Genomic DNA, 23,075 nt, shown 5'->3' with positions numbered 1-23,075 from the left:
TCTGGTTCTTCCCTCTGGGGCCAAACAAAACAAAACTAGTTCCATTTCTATAAAAGGGCTCTTGGAGTACTAAATGACAAGCCATCATATCCCTAGGCATCTTCTCCCTTCCACTCATACCCAGTTTCTTCATTCTGTCCACATGTCATGAACTCAAGGCCCTTCACTGTTTCATGTACTCTTGTGAATTTTCTAGTTTATCCATCTATTAAACTGCTGAGCCCATAATGCTCCAAATGAGGCCTGACAAGAGTAGAGTAAAATGGGATTGTCACCTTCCTGTTCCTGGAACCTTTCCTAAGTCAGTAGCTCAACTTTGCATTAACTGCTTTGGCTACCCTACCACACTCTGACCTGTATGGAGCTTTCAATTCACTCCCAAATTCTTTTCAGAACTGCTGTCTAGACATACTATTTCCATCTTCTATTTGTTGAGGTGACTTTTTTGTATCCAAGGTCAAGACTTGACATTTAACTATTTAATTTCATCTTATTATTCAGCCCAGAACTCTAGCCTTTTGAGATCTTTCTGGATGTCATCTAGTCCAGTAGAGTCAATCTAAAATAGAAACAGATCTCTGTAGCTACATACTGACCTAGAAAACCACAAATGAACATTATCTATGCTGTATTGTATTTTTATTTGTTAAACATCTCCAAATTAAGTTGGTTTTAGTCTGTTAGCTGTGTCTCCTGGCTTTGGGTTCTCTGCAAATTTGATGATTTTACAATGTATGCCTTTATCCAAGTCATTGATAAAAATGTTAAATAAAGCCCAGGGCCAAATACAGATGTCCAGGGTCCTCCTGCCGTGTTGACACTGAATCATTTATAATTATTCTTTGAGTCTGGCTAGCCAATCTTTTCCACAAAGGTAGTATGCGACACTTCATCAAAAGCTTTGCTAAAATTCACAACACAGCATTCCCCTCATCTACCTCCACATTATTCTTTTACGACTGGCCTCTTTAGGTTTCTTCCATCCCTAGACACTAAAACTTTGTTTGAGTCTCTAGAACAGTAGCTTCCACATCAGAACAGAGACATAATAGTTAAATAAACACAGGTCCCTGATCCAGGCATTCTAGGGACATTACTCAATTTAGCTAGGTGAATGGATAACAATAAAGGAATTGAGAATATTCATTAATTGGGGAGTATTTTCATAAATATTTGTAGTAGCAAAACTCAGACCAAGACCAAACAGGAAGGCAGGATGCAGCCATGTGACACTTGTTGTAGATAAATCTACCCCACATGCCTGTGCCCTGAAATGTGCTACTCCTAGGTTTGTCTACTTCCTACTTCTTTATACATTTCTTATCTATTTATGAAAAAAATAAACATCATGCTTGGTAGGCTAAAACTGTCATCATTATAACCAAGGAGTTATGCCCACTGGGACTGTTAAGGGCTGAGCATTGTCAGGGTTCATCAGAAAAATCGGTTATTTTAATAAGAATCCAGTGTAGTGGAAAAAAACAGAAAGGAAAAAAATTGGAGTCAAATGGCATGGATTCAAATTCTGACTACCTATATGACTGTGAGGAAATAACTTAATCTCTCTGGGGCTTCATCTGCATTTTTAAAATAAGGAAAGAAGACTGGATGTCACAAGATCCCTTTAACTCTAAATCAATTGTCCTATGACCCTTTAGTGGAGCCTAAGGTCTCTCTTTATTCTTGCATACTAGAAAAAAGTGATAGGATGAGAAACTGGGTACAAACATTTTGGACAGTTTGTACTGAGAAGGAACTGGAGTAACCTCCTGGTAATGTGTATTGTATATAAATGTGTTCAAGAAGCACTGTTCTTTAGAAGAGACCTGTTGTTGTTTTTTTTCCTATCTGATTGCCTCCTAGAGGAGGCACATAATAGGCAAGAGTAAAGGTCATTAATTATAAGATCTAAGTGTGACAGAAACCCTATTAGAAAGAATACATCTCTTCAGAAGGCTTACCCGACATTTAGAACTGTTCAGCAGAGTTTAAATTTGGAGAAAAGACATTAAACCTTGTAAAAAGAAAAATGCCAGAGCTGATTGTGCACACACACTCACACACACATTGTGTGTAAACATAAATAAAAAGACAGGAAGAAACAGAAATTTTCTTTTTCTGAATTGCTACTCAAAACCATTGAGTAATGGTTTTCAATAACAGCTGTTGCTGCTAGAGAGGGAAAGCACTTGGCCCAAGAGTCTGTTTATGTGTTTCAGCAGAGAAAGCGATTTTGGTTGCAAGCTCTAAGTGAGACAGACAGAGTCAGAGAATAAGAGAGTGAGATAATTATCTAAATTATGTTCGTGCTATTATAGAAGACGAATATAGTTAAAATGTAATTAAATATGACGGGCTCACAGGATGCAAGCCAAGCTTTGGAATGCTAATCATCAATTACTGTGTCTCCTTAGGGGAGTCAGGCAGAAGCATAAGGAGGGGGATTGGGTAAAGGGATAGTTAGGTGAGGTACAGAGTATAAAACCAGCTTTCTTTCCTGAGACATAACTTCCAATGTCAAAGCCTTCCATTCAGGGACTTTCAGCTTTGTACAATCCTCTGCCAGTACTTTTTTGCCTTGAGGAACTCTATAGTAAGACTGTGAGTAATGACACCCATGTCTTGACCTATTCTTTGAGAGAGAACCTTCAGCAAGCATGAACTGCAGACTGTGAAACCTAGATCAAGAATGACACTCTTGGAGCTGCCCAAGTACAACCCATTTGCCAGCAGGAGGCCTGAGGTTCCCCCCTGTATGAGAGTGTGGCATATTTATATTCACCCCCCCACCCCCAAACAATTTAGGAAAAGATATACCTAGAAAAGTCAGGAAAGCAAAATATCCTAAATAATGGAAACTGAATCCTCTTAACCATTAAACAGGCAGTGGTTTAGATTATCGTACTTGTATCTCTAGCAACCCAGTCACTCCTTTAAGATCTATCCAAAGTAGGATTTCTTATAGCAAAGGGAAAAAGCAAGAGATGTTCTTAGGACTTTCAGTAATCTTCAGTGGCCCCATAGTGCTAGGAGAAAGGCTAATTTAACACTATTTTGTTATTACTCCATGCTTGTATTAAGCAGCAAGTGCTGGTTTCAAGCACTCCAAAATCATTGAAAAATTGTGTGGTTTCCACTTGGTGAGGGGACTGACTCAGAATCTGAAGTAGCCTGAGTTTTTGGTTTGATTAACTTGTCTAAAGCATAAAGCTGCAGTATAAAGAGATTTAGTCAATATAAAAACCAGTATTTCCAGGCAGCATCTTCCTCTCCCTGATAGCTGGACCCAAGGACCTGAGTGCTCTTTTGGTAGAGCTATGAGTCAGCCATAAAACTTTACCTTTGGGCTTCCAAATGAGTTTAAGGAAACAACTCCCAAGGTTCAGGGTTACTGTATTGAAATGCACCCAGAGTACTGGATTTAACAAGGCAAAGGAATCACAGTAGAAAGGGACCTCTCTCGGAGATTAACAAGCAATAACTATTGACAGACCATGTAATCGAGGATTGGAACTTTTTTTCTCTAGCTCAAGTTCTAGGGAAAGGTATGGTCTATGCCACAGGCTGGACAGCAAGTAGGAAAGCTGGGCAAGAAAGGGCATAGACAACCCAACATAAAACATGTCAACTGCAGTCTTTCTTCACCCAATGCCAGAGGACGAAAAAAAATCTTTCTCTTGTCCTCAATCCATAGATCATCTTTAGATATGATTAAAGAGATGAATGTGGTCCTTGGGCAATCACAACAGTGTGGCAGACAATAAGAACAGCATGCTGCAAGGGACAGGTGGGCACTGTAGGGTCAGTGTAAGAAGCACACTCATAAAGAATTGTCAGTCCTGTCTTCAGGGGAGTCTCGCTGCTTGTTGAAGGCCTTTAATATCTGTCACATCTCAGTGCCACACAGCTTAGAAAATGTCCCTCTGTCATTGGCTTCAGTTCAGCTGACAGGTGACAGCCTTTATTACTTCCTTCCTTTGGGGGAATCTTCAGAAAAATCATGTCAGCCTCCCTTCTGGCTCTACTCTCAGAGGTTAAAAATGAGTATGTTCCCCATGTATGCTTCCAGATCCCAGTCCCTAGAGGGCTTTGCTCTTTCTTGGTCATGAGTTCTGCAAACTGCTTTTCCTAGGCTTTAGAAGGGCCAGGGTAAAGGAGTGCATCTGATTTTTATTTTTTCCTGGTATTTTAAATGTTTCTTGAACCTTTAAAGACCAATCTCCTTGAATCAACAAGATCCTGCCAATGACATGTAATTCCCCTAGAATATGGCAAAGGACAGATTAGAATAAAAGGAACAAATGCTCAAAACATTCCTGGGAAAATCCAAGAGAGATCACTAATATAATGGTTAGTGAACATCCGTAAGAGAAAATGGTGATTACAGAGATCCTTCATCAAAAACAGATATTGCCAGACTTGACTTGCTCTTTTTTTTTTTTACAAGATTATTAAATTAGCAGATCAGGAGAATGTTGCAAATATAATTTACCTAGATTTTTTCCTGAATATTTGATACTTTGTGTCTTTATAGAGAAGATAATTAGAAATAGACTAAAAAAATAGATAATTGGAGATGGATTTAAAACTGATTAAATGCCCCAATTCAGAGTCCAAAAGGCTGCTTGCTCACTTTCCTCACTCCTTTGCATGCCAAATAATGGTTTATAGCAACTTAAAGCAAGATATCTCCAGTGGAATGCCTCAGTGATCCACTTAGCCCTTTGCTGGTTAACATTTTTATCAATAAATAAATCATGTAAAGGCAAAAATGAAAACTTATCAGATTTGCAGATGACACAGATGTGGGAAGGATACATAACATTCTGAATGATAAAATCAAAATTTAAAAGAACTATAACATTGGGATAAATCTAAGATTTTGATTAAAAGCAACTGAAGCATTTAATTTTCATTTAAAAAAGTCAACTTCACACACACAGGACAGAGAAATATGGTTAAGGAACAGTTTACCTAAAAAATATTTTGAGATTTAGTGGACTAGAGGATCAGAATGAGTCAGCAGTGTGATGTGGCAGTCTAAAAAAGCTAATATAATTTGGGGCCACAAGAGAGATGTAACTTCCAGGAACAGAGTTGATTTTCCTTCTGAACTCTTCTGTGGTCAGGGTATCTTGTTCTGGGAACCATAATTTAAACAGGCCAGTAGAAAATTAGAATATTTAGAGGAAAGCAACTAGGCTGTAAAAAGGCCATGCTTTGACCCTCATAATATGAATATCAACTGAAGGAACTAGGAATGTTTAGCCTGGACTCCAGAAGGCAGCTAGGTCACTTAGTGGATTGAGAGCCAGGCTCAGAGACAGGAGGTCCTGGGTTTAAGTCTGACCTCAGATAATTCCAAACTGTATCACTTAACCCCCATTGCCTAGCCCTTACCACTCTTCTTCCTTGGAACTAATACACAGTATTGATTCTGAGACAGAAGGTAAGGGCTTAAAAAAGAAAAGACTTGGGAGAAAACATGAACATCTTCAGATTTTGAAGATCATATTTCTTTTATTTGACCCAAAGGGCAAAACCAGAAGCAATGGATGAAATTGCAAAGAGGCAAGTTTAGATCTGATGCAGAGAAAACTTCCTAATATTTAGAGCTCCAAAGAATGAAAATGGGCTATCTTCCTTCTAAACACTTTCTAAACTATAAAGCCTTATATTAATATAAACTGTTTTGTTAATGTTATTATTATTTTTATTGATAAGTGGTCAGACAGTTTCTGATTGGATGTTTTCAATAACAAGAAGTTCATTACCTTACAAAGTAATCCATTCCTTTTTTTTTTTTTGGACATCTACACCTAAAAAAAAGTTTTTTCATATTCAGTTGAACTCTCTTCCTATAACTTTCTACCATGGGAACAAGTCCTCTGGAATTACACCAAATAAATATATTATCTATTCTACATGGCAACTCTTGAAATAATTGAAAGATGAACATAATAAGATCCTCATGCCCTCCCTTCCCTTTACCAGATTTTTTTTTCACTCTAAAAATGATGACTTCTTTCAGTTTGTACTCAAATATAATATGATTTAAAGTCCTTTCGCCATTTTAACAGCCATTCTCTAGACCCACTTTAATTTACAAACATCTGTTCAAAATAACTCCTGAATTAACCTTAAGTCTTATCTACCCTACAGAATTATTGTAAGACTCAAATGAGATAACGTATATAAAACCCTTTACAAACTCTGAAGTACTATATATATCTGTCAAGTTCTACTTAGAGAATCTGGGACTTGGAAATGGCCTTAAAAATAATCAAGTCCAAACTTCTGGTCTGGTCTAAGAGGCCTTGGCAAGACTGCCTGAAAACTTCAAGTAATGGTGAGCTTACAAAAAGAATTCCTTGTTAGGTAAAACAAAAGCCATTAATCTTCCAAGTATAAGTGTTATATAAATATGAGCTATTAAGGGAAATTAGACAATAAAGGGCCAGTGCCATCAATCACAGTGCCAAGCCCTTGAAAATGTCCAAAAGTCCCTTCACGTTTTCCACAAAAGGCTGTATGCCTCCTTATCATCTAATGAGACCTGTTATCTTTCAAATGTCTTTTAACATTTGAAACAAAAAAAAATCATCTTCTTAGTTTTTGTTTTGCTAAATTTCTAGGATGCCAAAAATATCATTTTCTACTATATTTTTATTGCCAAAATATTATAGTTCATTTAAGTCATTTTTTCTGCACTGTCCTGTGGACTTTACCACCATTTATAACATTTGAATTAGAGTAGATTTTTCCATAGAAAAAACTAACCAATTCACAAGTGAATTTTTGATACTATAAATTGGGGAAACCTATATAGTCTGTCTTGTATTATATTCTGTTTTGTGTTCATGTGTCTTTTTTTTAAACTCTTAACTTACATCTTAGAATTGATACTAAGTATTGGTTCCAAAGCAGAAGAGTAGTAAGGGCTAGATGATTGGGGTTAAGTGACTTGCCCAAGGTCACATAGCCAAGAAATGTCTGAGGTCAGATTTGAATCCAGGACTTCTCATCTCCGAACTTGGCTCTCTTTCCACTGAGCCACTTAACTGCTCCATATGTATCTTATTACTTAATAAGAATATAAACTTGTAGAGAGCAGAGGATAAAAATACCCCTTGACCTCTCCTACATCACCTGTTGTATTGAACACCAAGCACACAGTAGGGGTAGTGAATTTCAACAAAGCACAATTCCCCATCTATTTCTAACTGATTAATTAATTTCATTTAGCACCCTGGTCACCCTATCTCAAATCACAGAATATTAGATTTGGAAGCAACCTCAGAAAAGGTTATGAACTCTCAAGTGAGGAAGTTTTCTCTACCAGTGCAGGTTGGCACCTCTGCAGCTTGTCATCTTAGAGAGGTGCCTAGGTCCTTGATAACTCAAGTGATTCACTCAGGTTCACATAGCCAGGTGTCACATGTGGACTTGGAGCCAGGGGTTCCTGTGTCCCTCTGCCTCTGAGATAATGATCATGATGACCATTCATATTTCTATAGCACTTTCCTCACAACAGCCTTGTTTAGGTAGCATTTCTTTCCATTTTATAAATGAGGAAAATAAGGCTCAGAGGTTTGAAATAATTTTCCCATAATCAGACAGCTCATCTGTGTCAGAGCTAAGCTCTCTATCCACATATCCTGAATTCAAATCCAGAATTCTTTGTGTACTACCTGTCCAACTCTGTCATTTATAGTGAAGACTGTGTAACTTGGGGAAAAAGTAACTGGATCAAAATTACACAGCTACCTAGTAGCAAAGTTTCTTGACACCAAGTCCAGAACTTTTCCTACCACATGATGAAATCATTTGCATTTGTACAGTCAATGGGAAATAAATTAATGGAAATGGGAAGTTCCCTGGGCAGTTGGGTGGGGTGGTAAGAGAGGGAAATTATAATTCCCTCTCCCTCATCCCAAAATTCAAGACTCCCTTTTTCCCCACTCACTGAATTAATATTGCTTCTATACAAAAGAGATGGAGATCTAACTATCCTTATTTCCACATCTGGCAAATTTTACCAATAAGATAAGCTCCAAGTTCTAGGTAAGGAGAAATGTATATACTATGCCATCCCTGACACGGGTACCACACCTAATGGGATAGCTATAAATCCATTTTTAAATTGCATTCAAGTATTTGTGTAGACTATATTTTAATAGCGGTTTCCAAACTACATGAAATCCCAGCAAGGGCAGAGCCCTTTGCATGCTTACAGATGTATACTTCTGATGTAGAGATAGCCATCCTAATACCACTCTATCTCCCTTGAGCAACATTTGAAGTTATTTTGAAGAAGTTCAGAAAAAAATAGAATCTGGCTTTGGGGAGAGGGAAAGCTGTTCATTACCCTCTATTAACTGCTCTTCCATCATACTGACACTTTAGTATTGAGGGTAGTATCTAGTTTTGCTGAAAGTGAAATCACATATTCAACTTTCAGGCTGTGTTAGTGAAAATGAACTCTAATGTGATTATATATTAATGCAGTGTAATGGAAGACTGCTATTAAATTGAGACCTTCTGATCTTATTACTCTTGGAATGCACCTTCCTGTTCAGTGTGCTTTACTATCAGCCCCACTTCCCTAAGCACAAGCAAAAGGAAGAGCTGCCAATGTTTGCAGGGAATCATAGATATAAAGTTGGAAAGGACCTTAGGGGTCAATCTAGTCCAATCTATTCATTTTACAAATGGGGATAATGAGACCTAGAAAAACTAAATGACTTGCACTCCATTCTAGAGACAGTTTGGGATTGAAACTCTGGCTCTCTTGATACTACTCTATGCTGCTTTTGGAATATAGGGAGAGGGAGTGTGGAGTAATAGAAAGAGTAATGTACTGGGGACTAGAAGCCTGAGTTCTAGTCTTAAATCTTCCACTCACTAGCTGTATGACCTTGATCGACTCGTTTTTTTTCTGCTCCTCAGTTTGCTGACTCTTTTAGTAGTGATTCTATTATTACCTTTACTACTGAATTCTGAGGAAGTAACTAGACAGAAATCTTCACCCAGATTTGGAAGTAAAGGTCCTTTTCCCACTTTCTCTGCCCTCTCCCCCACAAAATGAGACTATTTTTCTTCCCCAGTTAAGAGGGCCAACTGAATTCTAAGGCTTTCTTCAACTCTGAAATATCTGAATTTCTTAATGGATTGAACTAAATGATAGTCGCAAATCTTTTTCGTTTATGTCTTGTCATTAGTTGGTTCTATAAGTAGAAAGAAAGAAGTGTTACATGACCATTTTAATTTATGCATTTTTAATATTTACAGGTTTCTTTAGGGAATTTAATTAGTCATAGGCTTAAGAGGGGGGCTGTTTATAACTGTGGAGTAGGCCTCAAAAACTTTCCCTGATACCAGTTGGAGGGAAGGTTGTCAGTTTATCCACTGTAAATCTAGTTTGGTTGATTCTGAACCCTATTGATACAAGAATTTGAACCTCATGTGGTTCTGTAGGTTTCATTTTGTTCCATATTAGTTACATAGAAGACCAACCAAGATTCCACATTCTATTAGACATATACACTGTGAGTATTGAAATAGCATCATCTTTATCTGTGAACAAGAGAATTTTTGTAAGGTTGATGTCCTGGGTTCAAAAACCATGGATTTCCCACTTAGGATGGTGCAAAATGTCTTTAATGACTTTCAGGGGACCAATGAATTAATCTCAAAGAATGTTTATAATGAAAGATTGAACAGCTGAAACTGAGAGAGAGGATCCCCCCATGAATAAATGTATTTTCTTTGGTAGCATCATTTTATCATCAGACAATTACAGGAAACAGCTTCCCAGCAGCTGGCATTTCCACTGTGTAAGCAGAGGAGGATCTGGAACAACTGTGAACCTTTCACATTTCTAACAGAAAATATTATCAGAGTCATACAGTTGTGGGAGCCACTCTTGGTTCCAATGTGTGCTGATAAGAAGCTTGCTGTGGAGTCAGATGTAATGAAGAATGTGAGGAAGATGTTGGTTTAGTAGAATCTACACTCTGGGATTTGAAGCAGATGGTCAACCTGACCCTGACCATACCTCATATAACTCTCTTTAAAATGTTAGAGTCACTCTCCCAGACCACCTAAAAACTGGCAAGTCCTCAGAACATATCAGGAGAGGGGAGCAGGGAGAGAGGCAGCAGCAGGAAAGGCAAATATTTTCCTTTTCCAGTCCAATGAGAAGTGGATCTCGGTTCTTGGAGAAATTCCTTCTGTTCTTGGGGGCTAAGATTGCCGTGCTTTACTCGAACTCTTTTTTGATGGCCACATGACATACTGACCTTTTTTTCCAGATGACAATTTTCCAGATGACAGTGAATAAATCACAGCTCCATCAGGGCAAGGACATCTTCATCCCTTCCTCTCCACTGACTCCTGTTCCTAAATGCTCTTCAGAACCCTGACTCAGCACTCTCCTGATCAAAGATCTTTTCTTGCTTGGCCTTAACCTTAACCATAACCCTGACCACCTTCTTGATTTTGTGTATTCTTGGCACTGGTCTGAGCCATATGTATTCATGCTTTCATTAATTGTTTTGAAAGAATTTGCCTGTGTTTCGTAGGCTCCTTGAATAGGGAACCATGTCAAAACCAGGAGCTCCCACAGGTAAAGAATATCTTTAATTTTCTTTTGGCAAATTCCCATACTGCCCAGGCCAGGTAGGTGGTCAAGGATAGAGGATCAGGCCTGGAGTCAGGAAGACTTGAGTTCAAGTGTGGCCTCACACACTTACTAGCTAGCTATATGACTCTGGGCAAGTTGCTTCATCCTGATTGCCTAAGGTTCCTCATCTGTAAAATGAAGTGGAAAAGGAAATGGCATACTGCTCTAGTATCTTTGCCAGGAAAACCCCAAATGGCTTCACAAAGAATCAGGTACAACTGAACAGCAAAATATTGCACAGTCCAGAGATGTTCAAATTAGTAATGTTAACTTTCTGCCTGGTTAACCTGGCATATCCTTGTGCTTTCTTTCATAGATCCTGGCAAACTATAACTTTTGACAAACAGCCTGCATCCTTCATCCGAATAGTTGGAACACATAACACAGCAAATGAGGTAAGGATCTCCTTTAATGAAAGATGCTTTGATATTTCTTCATAAGAAAGTATGTGACTCTTCATTCTACTGAAAGCCCGCTGTTTAGATGGCTTATTGTAAAAGAAAGCTTATTGTAGAAGAAACTATTAACACAGTGAGAATATCATCATTTGGTATCATTTCTCAGTGTCTTCACGGCAAAGGAAAATCAACCCTTATTTCTCATTCCTGATTCCTTCTCCATTGTACTTAAAATGTGAATGAATGAATGAAAAATAGAAATATATTAAGTTCTTATTGTATGTCAAGGCACTATGATAAGCACTGGGGATAGAAATAAAAAGGTGAAACAGTCCTTGCCTTCAAATAGCTTATTTTTAAAGAGTGAAATAGTGTGTATATATATATACGTGTATATATATATACATATATATATGTATATATATATACACGTATATATATGAGAATGGCAATCAGGGGAAAGTGTATTTTGAATTCAGAAGTCACAGAAATGGTGAGTAGAGCAATAGCATAGTCAGTTAACATCTTGAAGAGACATAATGGTTGAATTGATTTTATTAATATTCCCAAAGCAAGAGGGAACGAACCAGTAGAAAGGGATATGCCAGCAGTGGCAGAGCTGATGAAAAAAGATGGCAGGAATATAGCCTGACTGGTAGAAGGCTAGCTGAATATAATTTTCAGCCTAAAAAGGAAGACTTACAGGTTTCATAGATTTGTTGATATTTACCTATAATTGTATTCAGCAATTAAAGGAGAGGCTTTTAACCTTTTTTAAGTCACAGACCCCTTTTGACATGCTGATGAAGTCTATGAGAACTCCTAAAAATAATCTTTATAAATGCATAAAAGAGATAAAATTATTAACTAGTCCAATTACATTAAAGTACAATTATCAAAATATTTAAAATTCACATTCCCTAAAATTTATCCATAGTTCTTCATGGGCTTCTATGTTATTAAGAACCCTTGATTTAAAAGAATTTCAGCAACAATGATAATTTGGCTGTTTGTTTCTTGATTTTATCTTTACCAAAGTTGGTTCCTGGCTGTGTCTATATAGAGTTCATGTTCTCACTGAAAAACTACTTACTTCTAAACATCTTTTGCTTCTTCTAGTAATCTGTAGAATCATTTAGTTTCACAAAGAACTAGAGTCCCTGCTATCTAGCTCACACAATCAGTACAAACAATATAATATTAAAGTAAAATAACAATATAAATTTATGCTTCCCTGCTATAAATGTATGAATAACTGCCACTGCATTGGTCTGTAATTTGTGTGGCATACCTATTTCCTAGGCTCATATGAGCAGAGCAAGAATGAGTTTTGCCTTGAGTCCCTGATGTTCTCTAAAAATGAAAGTTCCATCTGCCCCTGGGCAGGTTAACAGGATTGGTTTCCTTGGAGAAGAAGAAAAGAATTGCCATAATAAGAGTGCTTACAACTGACATCAAATACCAGTGTGGTAACATAGGGTCAGATATTGGGGGCAAGGGGAGAAAGACCCCTTTGAAACCTAGAATTATATTTTAGAGCTGGAAAAGACCTTAAATATAATTTACTCTACCCTTCTCTTTTTATATCTGAGGAAACTGGGATTTATTAAAATGCTGCCTCTTCCCCTCAGATATGCACCCCAAGCTGCTTAGAACTAAATTGAAAGTGCATGCAAGCAAAGCAAGATTCCAGGAAGTTTTGTTGCTCACACAGGTTCTTGCTCTTCTCCAAGTTCCCATTCAATAAATTGTTACTCTCTACTACTAATGATGCTGCCACTGTTAGGCAAGTCCAACGTAGTGGGATAACACTCATTGTAGGAGCTGAAATAAAAACAAATTATGGGAAAAGGAACCAAGTGAGTAAAATTTTAAAATATTTTTTAAGACTCATCATCATTTATCATTGGCAAACTAGTTTCTCACTATGAAGTTCTACAGGATCTTTCTGTACCTGGGGAATCTCTCCTAAAGGACCTCTAAGAAGCATGTCCCATGCTTCCTGGGAATCAACTCTCATTTGATCATTTTCAAGTGATTGGTTATTATACTAATCAATTAATTTCAGCCAATGAATGGTTATATCATTTTTGTCAGTCTCTTGAATTGTTCTTGCTTATGGCAAATATTTCTAATGTGGACTTACTCTTGCCAAGTGAAAATAACCTTAAACCACAAAACAAATAACCTCATTAGGCAAGATACACAAATGAGTTAGGAAGTTATTTTTAACCCAAACAGTTCCTAAGCTTAGAGCAGAAAAGGAAATACAGCCTTAATTGTTAAATTTCCTTAGTCAATAAGCAAGCATATCCTTAGAGTATATATATATTAAGAGCTAGAGCAGCACTTTGAAAGAATAGATATAGTCTTTGCCCTCAAATGGTTTACATTCCAACAAGATAGAGAAGACAGCAGAAAGGCATACATATAAACATAATACTCCAAAAACAAATTGTGAGTGGAGAAATATATAATCTTGATGAATTAGAGAATAATTATGACTAAAAAGGAAATTTTTCCTGAAATAGAAATCCTTAGCATGAAGTTTAGAGAAAAGAATGTGATGAAGAAGAAAAAATTGAAGATATGGAAATAGGGCTCATGGAGATAGGGCATGTAGCATCCCTGCCTACCTTTGGAAGCCTCTCAAATCTGGCAGTGTTTATATGGGTCACCTCCACTCAGGGTTATTGAGCAAAAGAGAAGGCAAACGCAGGGATCCCCATCATTTTATTGTTGTGTATGCAAACAAAAGCAATCTTTCAATTAGGGTGTATGGGGCAGGGGTGAGATTCCTATGACTTGAAGCTTGGTCCTTGAGAAAATATATCCCCATCCTTTAATTGAAGAAGTGAAGGACTAGGGGTATGGATTGTGGCATGGATTATCAGGCATGAGTAATGCATTAGTTTCACTGAACTGGTTTTTGTTGTATTGTTACTTTTTGCTTGCTTGTTTTTTCATCTTGCTAGGTAGGAAAAGGAGTGCACTCTGAAATGAATGTGATACAAAGGACATTGATTAATTTTTAAAAGAAACAAATTGGTGTAAATTCTCTAACCATCTCCACCTTTTTTAGTCATTTCATTCAAATTAATATCTCACTTTGGAAATGGATGTTTTGTTTAGCACTTACAACTTTGAAGATTGTAGGAAAAGTCATGGTGATCATACTCTACCTATAGATAAGATTGGTTCTTAGAGCCTAGTACTTGTTGCTCATATACAGACAGGCTCGATAGAAACAGACAATTGTGGGAATCAGTTCAGTAGTTACCTCCAACCCAAGCAAGATTCCTGTTTTTTCAAAGTCCCGCCCTCTTTTAGTCTGAGGAAGGACCAGAACCTGTGAATATAGGCAAAACTATGACTTGAAAAGTATTTGTGAGTTGGGCACTTAAGTGAATAGAGCATCAGACCTGAAGCCAGGAAGACTCATCTTGAGTTAAAATCCAGCCTCACACACCAGTTGTATGACCATGAACAAGTCACTTAACCCTGTTTGCCACAGTTTCCTCATTTGTCAAATAAGCTGGAGAAGGAAATGGCAAACCACTCTACTATCTTTGCCAAGAAAACTCAAATGAGGTTGCAGAGTTGACCACAACTGAACAACAAATTTGTGAGTTAAGAAGGCATCTGTAGATTTAGAATTTAAAAGAATCTTCAAGAGGTGGGAAATGAACTATGTAAAATGGAACCAAGCTGCTAATCAACCTGACTGATTGACTAGCTATGAAGAGACCTTAATTTTACAAAGATGGAGGCCAAGTTAGTTGAAAGATGTCCTTGCCATTGGTGAGAAACTTCCCTTGACCTCCAGGAATTCCCTTTGAATTTGTAACATAGTAAAGGACAAGGCAGAACTGCCTTCTGAATTGGAGAGCAAAGTTTATGGGATTGAGAACACCCCTGATTTTGCCTTGTTGGTAATACCTTGTCTCTCTCTCCCTGGTGTTCCAGGCCTAACCACAGCCACAAAGTTTGAAATGTGTCTGCTGCATACTGATTTTTTCATGTTCCTTCAAATTTGAGCAGGACTTCAGGCAATTGAAGCTTTGTCAACCTGTAGAGAATCACTTTTCTTGATCACCTGTCCTGGATCACTTCTGATTTCCTGTAGCATTTATCCTTGTCCTTTGGGAAGTCTATTCCTGCTTCTGGCATCTGTCTCTCATCTTACCTTTGTGAATGCTGAGATGATGGATTCGTTTTAAGTTTTTTTAAACGGTGCTTACTACTTCTGACAATAAATGCTTCTAATGCTTATCTCTTAAGGGCTTCATGCTTCATTCAGTGACCTCCTATTCCTTGTATACTTAGTCAAATCCTCATTGTTTATCTTAACTTCATAGGAAATTTTCTTTTTCGTTCCCTCCTGTGTGTTTATTCCTCTCATCCTTCCCTCCCTTCTCGCTTTGCTCTATAATCCCATGTGCTTGATGTCACTCTCTAGTCCCTCTTCTTTATCCTCAGATCCTTTTTGCTTCGCATTCTTTGCCCATTTGCAGCATTCCACCTCAAGCAATAAGTGGGAAAAAAAAATTTCTTTCTCTTTCACTTATCACTAGATGTCAGCACTTCTAGCCTTCTTTGATCCCTATACTTCTATTGTTTTAGTTTATTTGATTTTCCCCCCAGTGTCTGCTACCAGAAGAGTCCATCTCCTCAGATTTCCCCCACTAAAATCATTTTACTCTGGTCTCAGGTAGCAGTTTAGCAAAATTGTGGTCATTCCAACTTCACTATTCAGCTGCCTCTATTTCTAATCAGTTCTTCTATACCATTCTGGTGGCTGGAATCACTCCTTTTCTTCTAATTCTTCCTTATTTTCACTAAGCTAGAAGCCATGTCCTGTCAGTATAGCCATAAATACAAGAAACTTTTTTTCTCCAGGATATTTCTAAATTTCAGCCCATATTATTGTGCTACAGTGTTACTCTGGTCTTGATGTAGCTCCTTTTACAAACTTCATATCTTTATTGGTTACTCCTTAGTTACCTTTATTTAACATGGCCATGAAAATAAGGAGATTTTCTGGTCATTAAATCAGGCTGGGCTAAAGGAAGCAATGCCTGAGGATCCTAATGGGAAGGTAGCAGTTGGTGAGATTAAGAGAAATTGTAGTCATTTTGTTTTACATTTCTATTGATATTTATTTTTCATGCCAATTTATGCTTAGAGGAAAACTGGAGCATGTTTGATCTAGGCAGGTAGCACAGAGACAAAGATAGCAGCAGGGGACAGGGACAGGGAAGAATTGAAAATATAAACTGTTCTGGGCCTAGAAAAGATGAGATCCCTACCCCCAAAGACTTACACAAAACCTTTTGCTATAACATAAATATAAGAGGTGTTGAACCTCACAAGCAGCAACCAGACAGTGTTTCATCTTACTGACTTCAGGCAAGCAGAGTAATGTATTCTCACTGAGTGCAGTGTAAAATATGGTTTCTAAAATTCCATGGTATAATGGAAAGAACACTGGCCTGATGGTCTGTCCCTGGCTCTACTCCTGGCTAGCTGTGTAGCAAGTCACTATTCCTCTATTTATACTAAGGTATCTGTCTCATCAAAATGAAGGACTAGATTAGATATTCTTTACAGACTCTTCCAACTTTAATCTATGAATCTCTGAAAAATAAGCATTGTTTATAAATGAGAGGAAAGAAGGAGGGGGAAATCTCAACATAGATAATACTATAATACCAAATCTCCAAATGCTAAGGCTATTTCTGCCACCAACCAAATTATTTGTCAGTCAAATATTGGTTAAGTTTATACTCTGATCCTAGACCCATGTTGGTGAACCTATGGCACATGTTCCAGAGCATGCCAGAGGAGACTGCTCCCCTCCCCTTCTCCATGCATGCAATGAGGACATTTCTCATATCACCCACCCCTCTGTCCAGCAGCCCAAAGGGAGCACTTACTCCCTCCCCTCTCTGGGGTAAGGGGGCAGTTCACATGCAGTATGAGGGTTACAGTTTGGGCACTTGGTCTCCAAGATCTCCAAAGGTTTGCTATCACTGTCCTAGATTGCTCTTGGTAGAACTGACAATACAAAGAAGATGAGATATAGTCTCTGATTTAAAAGTTTTATCTTCTTGTTGGGCAGATAAGACTAATATAAGTTAACTAAAAGGAGAATATATTTCAAGTGATAAATGACTAATACAGACCAGAAGTAATCTGGGAGTTTGGGGGAGAATGCAATCACCATGTGGACTAAAGTCAGGGAATTCTTTATGAAGGGGATGGAGGTTGAACTGGATTGTAATGAATCCCAGTATCTCAGAGTTAGAAGGGACCTGATAGGCCATCTAGTCCAAACCCTCCCTGAACAGCAATCTCCTCCTCATTGTTTCTGATCATCCAACCTCTCTTTAAAGAGCTCTATTAAGGGACAACTGTCTGCTCATTTCTGCAACAGCCCATTTCATTTTGGATGCTTCTAATTGTGAAAAAGCAATTTTCTTACCTCAAAACAAAATCATCTTCTCTACAGTAGCCACTTCTTATTCCCAGTTCTGCCTCTGGTACAAAGCAAGATGAGTCTAATCCCTCTTCTGCCTGACAGCCCCATAAATAGGTAAAGACAGTCATGGCTTCCTTCTTCAGGCTCAACATTCACAGTTTCTTCAGCCAGGCCTCATATAGTATGATGACTAATCTTTTGGTCATTTAACTATATTATCAATGCCCTTTCTAAATAAAAATGAAGGATTGTATGGAATTCCTCATTTATAAAACGAGGAGAATTGGCACTGGTCTCTTGATATTTACTAAAAATGAATGAGATTATGGTGATGAAGTGCCCATATGTCTTTAGGAATAGAAGATTATATCAGATGCTGTGTTGTGAATCTTTTTTAGTAGAAGATACCAGTGCATAAACTTGTTTGGGATATGAAGAACACTATCACATCTGGGTCTATTCAAAGCCAGGCATGAAGAGTGCAGAAAGCCTATAAGAGGCTGATTGAGCCACCCTCCAGAACTACTCAGCCCTGAGCCTGTAGCCTTGCAGAAATTATTTACCAGACTTTTGACAGGCCAGAAAGTTAGCTGTGGGCTCCCATTTTCGTTTGAGTTCCCATGGAAACATGTTGCTCTAGTGAAAACAGAAAAACATTTCTAATAAAGAAGTAAATATTCCTTATGTGGATGAACATTTCCCAGATATCTTGCCCCAGGTTTTGTCAAGCTGCTCCTAGTTTCCCTAAGGTTCATCTCTTTACTGCTGCTGCTGGAGATGGTCTGTGCTCTAGAAGGCACCTTCAAGGCAGCCATTCTAGACTCACAAGGTCCCTAAGGAAGCATCCCTTCTATGCTGAGTGAAGAAAATGCCATCTCACACCTTCAGGGAGTTCTTAGTCTGATGAGAGACATAATACACATCATCATTGTGTTTATAAACCTCATGGGAAAAAGAGAAATACACCAGAACAGAAAGAAACTACATCATCTATACAGTGACTAAGAAGCAGCCATGTCATTTGCAAGGAAAATGAATAAGTTGTTTGAGCAGAGCAAAAGAGTGGGAAATGAAACTATCTAGGGAAGACAGACAGCCTGGCAGATAATGAGGAGTTCTAATTTGATATGTATAGTAATTAGAAACTATTGTAGGCTTCTGATGGAAGTGGCATGATTGAAATGGCACTTGAAAGACGTTTCTTGCTGCTGGACAGAGTAAAATTCATGTGAGGAAAGGAAGCAGGCTAGAAGCAAGGAAGCCAAGAACAAGACTTAACATCTGTCAAAATACAAAGACAAAATACAAAGTTCTGAACCAAAGGCTGTAGCCTGTAGCATTAGAACAGGAAAGGAAAACCCTAGAAATAGAGTGGAGAGAACACTCACTTGGTGACAACTTAGATTTGTCCAGCAGACAAGAGATATTTGGAGAAGATAGCAAAGTTAGAAACTTGGTATACACAGAAGACTATAAGGCTGTTGATAGTAATGGAGGAGGAGTTTGGAAGGTGTGAGGAAAAATGGGCTCAGTTTTAGAACTGCCTGGTTTTCAATATTATTAAGATTAGTAAGTAGAGATACCCTCTACCAAGAGTAGACTATATGGACCTAAATAAAGATAGAAGGCAAAAGGAATATAAAATGGAGGTTTTGATTCAGAAATTATGTATATCTGTCCCCCCCCCAGCAAAAAAAAAAGTTACAAAATTGCTCATACCCTTTGACTGAACAATCCTATCTCTAATTTATACCCTAAGAATATACTGACAGCAAGAAAATACTGATCTCTATTTTAAAATACTATAGCTACTTATAATAGAAAAAGACAATGGACCAAATGATTGGAGAATGAACAAATTATAGTAGCATAATGCAATGGAATTTTATTACTCCATGAGGGACAAATATAGAGAATTCAAAAAATGTACAAAAAAGTATGAAATGAAGTAAATAAAACAGAAGCAAAACAATAAGATACACAAGTCCTACAACTGTACAAATGAAGACTAAGTGCCAAAATCAAACTTAAATTTTTTTCTTAAAAACTACTGTGTGAGATTGGACATAATATATGATATTAAAATACTCTATAGTATAGTTTAAACAACATACTATATATATTTACATACTATACTAAACTATACCCCCTACTAAAAGTATAATCATACTTTTATCCTTTCCTGTGCCACTGTTTTGAGGGATCATACATTGTTATTTAAGATTGCTAGCATCATTAAGGAAGCTCCCCTTGTACTGAGATCCCTATAATATAGGCTGTAGGAAGATGAAGAGAAAGATAATATGATCTATAGCAATAATAATTGAAACCAAGAGGCTGCATAAGCACCTCTCATGAGTGAAGACAAGAGAGTCCTCCAGTGGGAGGACCAAGCCTTGAGCCCTGGAAAATAGGCTTGCCTTTATAATCTTAAGATTCCTTAAAGCTCAAAAATTCCAGTATTCTGTGATTCCCGGAGGAAAAGCAAGAGTACAGTATCCCCATTATGACCACCCCCTCAAGCCATTATCCCTTTTCACAAATTCCTAGAAAAAGCAGTGTTTTTCATTGCCTCCTCTCCTCTCACTCACTTTACAATTCATACTCACCAAAGTTAGAGGTGACCTCTTATTTGTCAAATCCAATGAGCTTTCTTTTTTTTTTTCAATGAACTTTTCTCAATCCTTGTCCTCTTTGACCTCTCCACAGCATTTTATATTGTTCAGTGCTTCTCCTAGACACCCTCTTCTTTCTGGGTTTGTGTTGTACTCTCTTTTGATTCTCTTGTTCCCTGTCTGGCTGCTTCTTTGTAGAAACCTTTGCTGGATCTATAAGTACACCCACTAAATGTGAGTGTACCCCAAGTCTCTGTCATTCTTGGTCACTTTGTTAACTCTCTTATTGCCTCTATACACAAATGACTCCTAAATGCGTATGTCTTGCTCTCTTCTTTCCCCTGAGCTCGTCACCTGTCCTGCATGACCAAACTGTATGTTGGACATTTCAGACTGAACACTGCATAAGCAAATCAAACTCAATTTGTCCACATTATCTTTTCCCTCAAATCCATTCATTTCACCATCTTTCTAATGACCCAGGTTCACAACCTCAGAATGATCTTCAATATCTCAATCCACATAGCCATTTAGTTTCAGAATCTATTCTTCCACATTTCTCTCATCTGGCCCCTTCTCTCTACTCTCATAGCCACCATTTTAGTTCACACCATCATCACCTTTCATCAGGATTATTTTATTGGCTTCCCAATTGATCTCCTTCCTTAGATCTCTCCCCAGTCCATCAGTCCACACAGCTCTCCTTAGGATATGTTTAAAATACAGGCCTAAAATATCAGTCAGCTCAGAAAGTACTAGTGGCCCCCTGTCACCACTAAGATAAAATATAAACTGTGTTTAGCATTTAAAGCCCTTCACAGCATGACTACATTATACCTTCCCTGACTTGTTGCACTTTACTTCCCAACAAACACTCTTCAGTCTGGTCAGATTGACCTTCTTACAGATAACCTTTGGGTCCCTGAAGGAAAAGGAAGACTCAGAAGCCAACATGCAAAGGAGCTGGCAACTTGGTCATATCCCTGTCCCTAGCTTACTGCAGTAGAGACTAAGGAATTTCTCCTTGGAACTGAAAGTTCTGTTGAAATAGTTTCCTATGAGATTATCAGTAAACTTTATAACCCTAATGGAGACAGCCCAGTACCCTAAAGCCTTAGGAATAGCAGTGCCCCTCACACTACCAGACCTACTTCCAACCATGCTCCCACAGCCATCACTGAGGGGAAAGATCCCTGTGGAAAAGGGACCTCACCTTCCTAAAACACCAGCAATGGAGAGAGGTCAGAGGAGAAGGGGCAGACTACCATCAAAGTCAGATAGGCACAGGAACCCTGGGAGTGGCAGCACCTTCCGGACCACTGGTTTTACTTCCACCCCAGCCCTCATGCCACTTTTCATAGAAGCAACTCCCATGAAGAAAGGGACAGCCATCCCCACCATCTACCACACACAGAAGGCAGACAAGCCAATCCAGCTGAGAGACAGGAGGCAACTTGTGCCAGGCAAGCCCAGCCTTGACCACCATCTCCTCTCAGGTCCAGATGGGGTCAGCCCAAATCCTAAGCCCAAGAGCCCTGGGAATGGCAATGCTTCCAGCCCAGCCCCAGCAGCCATCATCCTGGAAGCAGCCTCTCCTGCAGGGGCTGCAGCCATAGCTCCTAGAGACCCAGGAAAGGAAGTTCTTGTCACCAGAGTCTTTGGCACAGTCAAGTGGTCCAACACAAAGAAGTGATATCATTTTGTCAGTGTACATGACATTAAAGAGCATCAAAAGGACCTCAGCAATCTAGTATTTGATAAACCCAAAGATTCCAGTTTTGAGGATAAGAACTCACTATTTGACAAAAACTGCTAGGGAAATTGGAAAATAGTGTGGCAAATATTAGGTTTAAATCAGTATCTCACACCCTATACCAAGATATAGTCAAGAAACCCCAGGTTCTGACCTTGTCACAGGAGAGGTTTCCCCCTGAGGGAAGGTCCCTCTTCACCAGACAACATACATCCACTTCAGGTGGGAGGTAGACCCCATCCGAAGTCAAGCAGCTCTTTTGTCTCCAGAAGCCTTTCCCAGTATATCACACCCTCCTTCCAAGGATTGAACTCGGGACCTTCAGCTTGCCAGAATGATGCACTACCTACTGCACCAAAGCTGAAGTGGATGTTTATTGTCTGGTGAAGGGGGCCTTCCCTCAGGGGGAAAATTCTCCTATGACAAGATCAAAAACTTGGGATTTCTACCTCCCAACTAAATAAACTGGGGTCTTCTAGATTTCCACGTTGACAAATTTAAACATAAAGAATGATATCATAAGTAAATTAGAGGAATATAGAATAGTTTACCTGTCAGATCTATGGAGAAGGGAAAAATTTATGACAAAACAAGAGAGAGAACATTTCAAGATGTGAAATGAATAATTTTGATTACATTAAATTTAAAAAGTTTTATACAAACAAAATCAATGCAACCAAGATTAGAAGGGAGATTAACAAACTGGGGGGGGGGGGTAATAAAAAACATCTCTTGATAAAGGTCTCATTTCCCAAATATATGAAGAACTAAGTCAAATTGATAAGAATCCAAAATATTATCCAATTGACAAATGGTCAAGGGATATGAACAGGCAGTTTTCAGATGAAGAAATCTAAGCTATCAATAATCACATGAAAAAATGTTGTAAATCTCTCTTGATTAGAGAAATGCGAATTAAAAGAACTCTGAGGTACCACCTCACACCTATCAGATTGGCCAATATGATAGTAAAGGAAAATAATAAATGTTGGAAGGGATGTGGCAAAATTGGGACTCTAATATACTACTGGTGGAGTTTTGAGCTGATCCAACCATTCTGGAGGGTGATTTGGAATTATGCCCAAAGGGCTATGGAAGAGTGTATTCTCTTTGATTCAGCAATATCACTACTAGGTCAGTATCC

General features: G+C 38.3%; 1 protein-coding gene across 8 annotated transcripts in view; it reads left to right on the top strand.

Annotated features, from left to right (window-relative positions):
- The window catches only part of BTBD9 (BTB domain containing 9), a 550,633-nt gene that overhangs the window by 502,738 nt on the left and 24,820 nt on the right, over window positions 1–23,075 (top strand). For all 8 annotated transcript variants that reach the window (XM_056818165.1, XM_056818162.1, XM_056818164.1 and 5 more), the window contains one exon: window positions 11,001–11,079. In XM_056818165.1, coding sequence (XP_056674143.1) covers window positions 11,001–11,079 — 79 coding nt within the window. The remainder of the gene's footprint in view (window positions 1–11,000; window positions 11,080–23,075) is intronic.

Source organism: Monodelphis domestica, chromosome 2 (genome assembly GCF_027887165.1).
Source record: "Monodelphis domestica isolate mMonDom1 chromosome 2, mMonDom1.pri, whole genome shotgun sequence".
NCBI classification, from domain to species: domain Eukaryota; kingdom Metazoa; phylum Chordata; class Mammalia; order Didelphimorphia; family Didelphidae; genus Monodelphis; species Monodelphis domestica.
Note: the sequence above shows the minus strand (reverse complement) of the source record. Positions and strands in the feature narration are given on the sequence as shown.